Source organism: Camellia sinensis, chromosome 1 (assembly GCF_055761805.1).
Source record: "Camellia sinensis isolate YWXY chromosome 1, ASM5576180v1, whole genome shotgun sequence".
Lineage (NCBI taxonomy): Eukaryota > Viridiplantae > Streptophyta > Magnoliopsida > Ericales > Theaceae > Camellia > Camellia sinensis.
In genome coordinates this window covers 230,796,163-230,804,525 of record NC_138961.1, presented here as the reverse complement: position 1 = coordinate 230,804,525, position 8,363 = coordinate 230,796,163, and the positions used below count along the sequence as shown (strand labels likewise).

At 36.1% G+C, this 8,363-nt stretch overlaps 1 protein-coding gene across 1 annotated transcript; it reads right to left on the bottom strand.

Moving 5' to 3' along the window:
* Nucleotides 1–3,085: 3,085 nt before the first annotated feature.
* On the bottom strand, nucleotides 3,086–7,520 carry LOC114307840 (protein CLAVATA3 INSENSITIVE RECEPTOR KINASE 5). The gene is made up of 11 exons (XM_028253273.2): nucleotides 6,565–7,520; nucleotides 6,332–6,464; nucleotides 6,136–6,207; nucleotides 5,888–6,031; nucleotides 5,730–5,801; nucleotides 5,561–5,620; nucleotides 5,363–5,454; nucleotides 4,981–5,130; nucleotides 4,526–4,867; nucleotides 3,897–4,276; nucleotides 3,086–3,684 (listed from the first exon to the last, which is right to left on the bottom strand). The coding sequence occupies exons 1-11, from the start codon at nucleotides 6,665–6,667 to the stop codon at nucleotides 3,364–3,366; spliced, it is 1,869 nt and encodes a 622-aa protein (XP_028109074.2). The 5' UTR covers nucleotides 6,668–7,520; the 3' UTR covers nucleotides 3,086–3,363.
* Between the last annotated feature and the right edge of the window lie 843 nt (nucleotides 7,521–8,363).

Genomic DNA, 8,363 nt, shown 5'->3' with positions numbered 1-8,363 from the left:
GCAACACAATACCACTGTTATCAAAATATTGAACTTTAAAATAATATAACTTTTGATCTAGATGTCGTTTTTAATAAAATTAGTATTTTTAGAATCCTGTTATTAAGATCTATCAAATAAAATCTATGTTGACTATGAAATTCTAAAATAAAACCACTCTATTTCACAGTAACATGTTGCTCTGGCAATATTGTCTAAAAAAAAAACGATATTTTATTTTGTCTTTGCTCAATTATGCACCTCCTTGGGAGTTTATGAAACAAAATAAATTAAACTGTCATTTTCATCAAATAAGGGTCCAATGGAGGAATATTAACTAAATTTTCCTTTTTCCTTTTGTGTTCTAATTCTTAAATTGTTGTGTATGTTTGTAAATGAATTTTTTTGTTTGTTTTTTTGTTATTGTTATTCAGTTGTACTTTCTATCATTTTGTGTGTTGAACCTTTTTTACATATATTTTTTCAATTCCAAATTGAATAAGTGGAATTTTATCATTTTTGTTTTTTTGAGTGTATTTCTTTTTTATTTTTCATTTTTCGGGATCTAGTTATAAAGTTGTTTTCAGACCTCATTTACGTTTGTGCTGCGTACTACCTACTTTCTGTAATAATAATAATAATAATAATAATAATAATAATAATAATAATAATAATTAAAAAAAAAAAACCCCACACATTTTCAAACTTATTGTACTAGCCTTTCTGTAAATAATGAATTATATAGCGAGTTTTGATGTTTTGATTTGCAGTGAAGTGTGTGTGTTGAGGGCTTGGAGACACTTGACTACGAATCACGATACCTTTCTTTCTTTTTCTTGATTTAGAAGGGATTGAAGAATATTTTCAATTTTGAAGGAAAAAAAAAATGTCACAAGAATTCTCAATAGACTGAAGCTTTCTGTCTCAGAGAAAGCCTTTGAGTTTGGCAATTACAGACAACCAACTGTGGGAGGAAAATTCAATGTGCAAAGGAAACCATGGGATTAACTTGATATAATGGGATCAATCTAAATTAGGGGAAGACTTCTCACTATAAAAAAAGCACACACTCCTTGAAGGAAATGTATGCCTCAAAGCAACCTCGCAGAACATTACCTAAATGATCTGATTAACATATATTCTGATCTGACATTTGTATTTGGCAGTTTGGTATTTTTCTGATCCTTAATCCTTGTATTATATTCGGATTTTAGGGTTTAATGACTTGAATCTAAAATATTCATTGTACATTAACAAAATAACTCCCCCCGGAAACTCCCAATTCACATTTTGATCAATTTGGTTACAAGATTACCTATTATCTTTTCTGTTTCCAAAACTGAACTCTGAAGGTATGTCTGCCATCTATGCCCATAAAATATAGATCCATGATTTTCATATATTGGGGCGATATATCCTAACAAAGTTTTTATGGGCATCCTTGTATAAACAGAAATATATATCCTGTACTTGCTCTTTATGCAAATAAAAAACAATAAGAACATGGAGAGTTTCCCTGGCACTTTTTCCTTTTTGTTTTGCACAAAGGGGTTTGCTAGAGAGCTCTAATTAGAGCTGCTCAAAAACAGCTCTAATGAGCTGTCATCATTTAAAAAAAAAAAAAACAGAGGAAGGTAAAAGACAAAATAGGAGGGAAAAAAGGACAAATTAATGTCCCTTTAGAGTTCCAATTTTAGAGGTCTCACTCATTTTTGTTTGCACAAAATGGCTAAAACCAGAGGCTGAGTACAAAAACATGCGGGATACAGGTGCCGTTTGGTAACACTTAGGTGCCGTTTGGTAACACTTACATTTTTTGTTTTCTGTTTATATTTACAAAAATTTTAAAAACTCAAATAAAAACTTGTTTGGTAAAATTTTTGATTTATAAATCAGTGGTCTCAGTTTATAAATTTGGCCAAAAAATGAAAACACAAAAAATGTGTTTCCATTTTGAGTTTTTAATTTTTTTTTTTTTTTTTGCCACCCAACACTAGCCACCACCTGCCACAATTTTCCACCACCGTCTTCCACTACTACCACCCACCTCCCACCACCACCTCCCACCACTACTCACCACCTACCTCCCACCACCACCCACCTGTCACCCACTCGCCACCACCATCCACCCCTCGCCACCACCACCACCACCACCACCACCCACTACACACCTGTCATACACCCGCTACCACCCACCACCCGCCACCTACTTGCCACTACCACTCACCACCCATCTGCCACCCACCCGCCATCCACCTGCCACCACCCACCACTACTACCACCTACCACCCGCCACTGTCACCCACCCACCCACCCACCACTCGCCGTTACCCACCACCCGCCGCCACCACCACCACCACTCACTTGCTACCACCCATCACTCGCCACTGTCACCCACCCATCCACCACCCATCTGCCACCCACCTGCCACCGCCACCCACCTGCCACCACCACCCACTCGCTACCACCCACCACCGTCACCCACCCACCCACCCACCCACCCACCACCACCACCACCACCCGCTACCACCACTCGCCATCCGCCACGCACCTGCCACTCGCCACCGCCACCGCCGCCACCACCACCACCACCACCCACTCACTATCACCCACCACCCACCACCGCCACCCACCTACCCAACCATCCACCACCACCACCACCCACCCGCCACCACCAGCTACCCACCACCCACCGTCATCACTTTCCACCACCGTCTTCCGCCACCACTTGCCGCCACTTGCTATTTCTCACTCTTTTTATATTTTTAAATTTTTTTAAACATTTTGTCAAGTACCAAACGCGTTTGCAGTTTATGTTTTTCTAAAAATAAACAAAAACCAGTTTATAAAATTTTTATAAATATAAACTGAAAACGTAAACGTTACCAAACACATAATTTGGAGGGGTTCATCCACTTTGGCAATTCAGGTTGGAATTAAAAAAATACAAAAGATAAAATAAACTAAATACGCTAATAAGACAAAATGTTTCATCCAAACCATAATCATTTTATTTTTTCCCTCACAAAAGTTTTTTAAAAAAAAATCAAAAAAAAAATTCCAAACAACGACTTAGATTACTGTATCATTTCTCTCTGAATCTCTATTTTGCTAAAGAAAAAAAAGAAAGCAAAACTTCATTCAAAAGAACATATACATTTTGAAAGAAAATAACTCAAAATCGAATCCAGTTCAGTTCCTCAAATCCAAATCTGTACAGTAAGGAAATGACAGCAAAGCCCTTAGGAGCTATGATATACTGCTACTACTATACAACAAATAATTTCAATTGGCTTTGGATTTACTGCAAACAAATACAACTATAGAATTTTCTACTTTCAAAATTTCTAGTCTTGTACTAACTTCTAGAGAAATGCAAGTAATTCACCTCGGGCCAGAGAGTTCTATGGCTTGCACAAGTAATGAAGAGTCACTAGTGAGGTCAGAGTAGCGCTCGGACGAGGATAGCTCGTATGGTTTATACTTGGTTGCATCAACTCTCTGAGAAGCTTCCCACCTCTCTGCAAGCCCGTCACCTTCAAGCATTCTCACCACTTCAGACATCTTAGGTCTGTGGCCCGGAATGTATTGGGTGCACAAAAGTGCCACTTGGACCATTTCCTCGAGCTCAATCCGGTCATAGTTGTTCTTCAAATCCCTATCCACAAGCAAATCGAGCTTCTTCTCTTGATGAATTTTCCTCACCTGCAATCACAACCAATATTCAGAAGATTTAATGAGCTCTTACAAGTAACTTGAGAAATTTCACACTTGTTGGAGATGGGTTATTGGTGAACCTCAACAGTTAAAAAAAGTGACCCAGTATACGAGACTTCTACAAAGTGGGGTTCGGGAGGGGTTAACATACGCAGCCTTACCCCGTAATTGAATCATGAAGTTAGTGATACAGTACTTACCCAATCGAGCATTGCTCCTTTCTGGTTAGCTGCCTTGCCAAATTCTAGAGCTCTCTGTCCAGTGATCAATTCAAGGAGGAGAATCCCAAAACCAAATACATCGGTTTTCTCAGAAGACTGTCCGGTGGAGAGATACTCGGGGGCTATGTGGCCTACAGTGCCTCTAACAGCTGTCGTCACATGTGAGTCTTGGTGATCCAAAAGTTTTGCCAACCCAAAATCTCCCACTACTGCCTCGCAATACTCATCAAGAAGTATATTTGCAGCCTTCACATCCCTATGTATTATCTTTGGATCACACTGCTCATGGAGGTACAATAAGCCCCTTGCAGCTCCTAAAGCAATTCTCTTCCTAGTCCCCCAATCCAATATTGGTTTTGCTGCCAAAATTAATGAAGTACTAATCAAGCTATATGGAATCAACTATTTAGAATAGCAATTCATTCACACAGATATCATATCTGAGATATGCTTATGTATATATGGCCTATTTGGTGTGGCTACTAGCAAGCTGAAAGTTGATAATTCAAAAAATAGAAGCTAAAAACATATCTCCCTCTACTTCCCAGATTTCCAAAATAAAAATTATAAGCAGCTGCATAAATTGCACGAAATAGTCTCATCATTACCTTTTAGGCGAGAAGCGACACTGCCATTGGACATGTATGGGTAAACTAGAAGCCTTTCTGTGGCAGTCATAGAAAACCCGTACAGCCTGAGGAGGTTGCGGTGCACTGCTAGGCTGATCATCTCTACTTCTGTCTGGAATTGTCTCTCTCCTCCAACAGCACTGCCATCTTTGAGCCTCTTGACAGCCACGGCTGTCCCATCTCGGAGATAGCCTCTGTAAACGTTACCAAAACCACCTTTCCCTAGTATGTTCTTGCTGCTGAAATTGTCTGTTGCAGCTTGAAGTTCCCTGAATTGGAACCTCCTCAAGTTTCCGAGGGAAACTTCCTCATGATGCCGATCTGAAATTCCCAAAAGTCATTTAGTAATAATGATCCATTTTATACCTAATATCCACCGTTGATATTGATTTATAGCGCTCTATTTAACCCATTTTTTTTCAAATTTTACATACCCTTAACATCAAAAAAGATCTGTTGGTTTTGTCTTTGCCTCCACTGTAACAGCAGCCCAAAACCAAGGATGAGCAAACAGATGAAACCGAGGGCTAATCCCAAGGCAAGGGCAACTTTGTGACTTTTTGGTCTCTCAGTAGGCGATCCAGCTTCACAAAATATAGAGAATTAGGTCATGAATAATACAAGAAAATGTGGGATTGTTGAAATTTAACTAATGAAAATCAGAAGAGCTGAGAAGATAACAATGCATTTGAGGTCCATAATTCAAAATATCCGAAAGAGTTTGGAGTTTGTTCAAGATAAACTAAAGAGAGAGTAAAAAAAAAAACAAAGAAACAAATAAGTGAAATATAGAGAAGTTTTTATTCAATTCCATACTTTCTGAGCTATTCAATGGCATGGACATCGGCATCAATGTGGTTCCATAGCAATCTTTTTCTGACCCACAGATCAGAGGATTTCCAACAATGCTGCAATCACAAAAGAAACTAGTCCCTCAGAGAGAAGTTCAGATAGCCAAATTATTAATAAAAAATAATAATAATAAAAAGAAAGAGATATGGAAGAACCGGTTACTTGAATGTTTTAGCAGGAAATCTGGGTACAGGCCCACTCAAATTGTTGAAAGACAAGTCTCTGCAAAGAACAAATCCATGGAATGTCTCAAGACCATTCTTTTGATGCACATTTCAACAGATAAACAGAGACTGTGTATGGATTATACAAAAAAGTTCAAGAAATTTACAGTAAGGCAAGCTGGGTAATGTTGGCTAACGACAATGGTATTGCTCCAGAGAGACTGTTATTGTTAATCCTCCTAAATCAAGTTCAGTAAAACCCATGTCAAACTTAAAATTATACCTCTAAATATAATCTTTTAAAAATATAAAATTTAATGCTTACATGTATTGGAGACTTTTCAGGTGACCAAGAGAAGATGGAACTTCGCCGGTGAAGAAGTTATTGGAAAGATCGAGTGTGATGAGCTTTGAGAGCCTTCCAAGCTCTGGTGGAATTGGTCCTGTAATGTTATTGTTCTGTAACAGTCTGCAAAACACAAAAAACAAAAAGAAATTAACATTCCAATTTTTAAAATATTCTAAAAATTGCCTATGAATATGTGATATACATATTTGGGCAGCAACACTCACACAATCTGAAGATTTGTTAAGTTGCCTATGCTTGGAGAGAGAGTACCAGATAAATTCTGGCTTGGAGTCCCCCTACAACAACACAAGAAGACCATGTTTGAAAGGATTTTTATTATTTTTCATTGTGGAAGATATGTATCTGATAGTCCTTGTTTGGATGAAAAGAAAGATGGGTTTAGTTTGAATAGGGACTTACAGGCCAATGACCAGATTCTCAGAAGAACAAGTGACCATAGCCCAGCTACATGGATCAACAGAGTCCCCATCCCAATTATCAAGAACACCATGAGGATCCACCAGAGAAGTTTTTATACCCATTAAAGCTTGCACTGAAACAATAAAAACCCAGATCAAAAAACTCCAAATTTTCCAACTTTGAGAACCCGAAAATCAAGAAACTTCAAGAAAAGCCAAAAATAATCCACTTACCTTCAAAGTTCACACCTTTAGGAGAAAGCATACCATTGACAGAAGCCCAAAACAAGAAAAGAGTTAGAAACCTGAATGCATCCTCTGTTCTTCTTCCTTTCATTTCTGTTGATTTTCAGAGAAACAAAAGGTACCCAGAAGCCAAAACCAGCTTATTTTGAATGAGAAAGCTAGTTTTATGACCAAGCTGCAATAGGGTTTGTTTGGTTTAATGTAATTTCCAGATCAGAACCCATTATTAACCCACCTCTAGCTTTCCTTTCCATGCCAAATCCATCCCACTAAAACCTTCTGTCAGACCCAAGAAAAAAACATGGCCTTTATGTACCAATAAAGTGAACAAGCATGCCTGTCACTGGGTCAGGGCATTACAAAGAAAAGAATATATTATTGTTGCCTTGAACTCCATTAACAAAATTACAAAAACTATGTAAAATTCAAAAGGTAAAGGAGAGTAATTGTAGAGTATGAGAATTTCTTTTCATATTCCCAGAATTTAAATTCAAAAAAGAAATTGCAAAAGACAAAAGAAAGCAATATATATTATGGATGCTTATATAAACAACCGCATTTCTTCACGGGTCAGTCTTAGTCATCTTATTTCCTGGAATACTATAATTACAAAGATCATTCATCCTTAAAAACAAAATTGGTACAGCGTGTCCTAATGCCATAAGAGGAATTAAAACTCACTGTCTTAAAGACAAAAATCATATATAGAATTTCATTATTTATTGTTTCGGCATTTGGGGATTGCTTTTATCTAAATTCCTTAAATTATGGGATGTGATTTAATTGTATAAATACATGTATATGAGTTGCTCAAACATAAATACACGTACATGAGTTTGCTAGAAACCTTGTAACAACAACAATCTTAGGAATACCAAACAAAGAACTAAACAAGGTTTTACAAGATTTTTTTTTGTGAAATTCATTTTTCAAAAATCCTACTCATCCATCTATTTTTTGGTCATTTTTTGATAAAATCATATTTTATCAAAAGTCCTACTAACTCATATTCTTTTTGAGTATTCCATTAAGTCCTGTTTGATGTAATTTACCAGATCATCCTTTCTAATTTTTTACACAAGTTTCTATTTTGAAACTAATACATAGTCTCTCATTTTATAGAGAAAATATCTCCCTCATTCTAAAGAGAAAATCTTTCCTTAATTCCATGGAGAAAATCTCTCCCTATTCTAAGCAGAAAATCTCTCCCACATTCCATGGAGAAAATATCAAATTATGAACTTTGAACATTTTTATAATTTGAAAATTTTAAAAATAATGTAACAAAAAATCTGAATGAAAATCAAAATGAAATGTAAATGTTCATAGTAAACAACAAACAAACAACTAACTTTTGAAAAAACAAAATACATACTAGATTACAATGTGAATGTTCACAATAAACAACAAACATACGACTAATCTTCGAAAAAAAAATTATACCAAAATACAATGTGAATGTTTACAATTTATAATTAACTTAACTAACCTTAAAAAAAAAAAAAAAACTCATACCAATATTAACATTCACACCGAAACATGAAGACATAAAAGAAAATAAAATAAAGTAAAAATCGACTATTTCGATTGTTCAATGGTTACAAAAATAATTGCTCAACCAACAAACATAGTAAAACAAATAACAAAATACAACTAACTTTAAAAAAAAATTTAAAACAACTCATACCAAAATACAATGTGAATGCTCACAATTTACAACTAACATACAACTAACCATAGAAAAACTAAGGTAGCGTTTGATAGAGTTTTAGAATTATGATTTGATA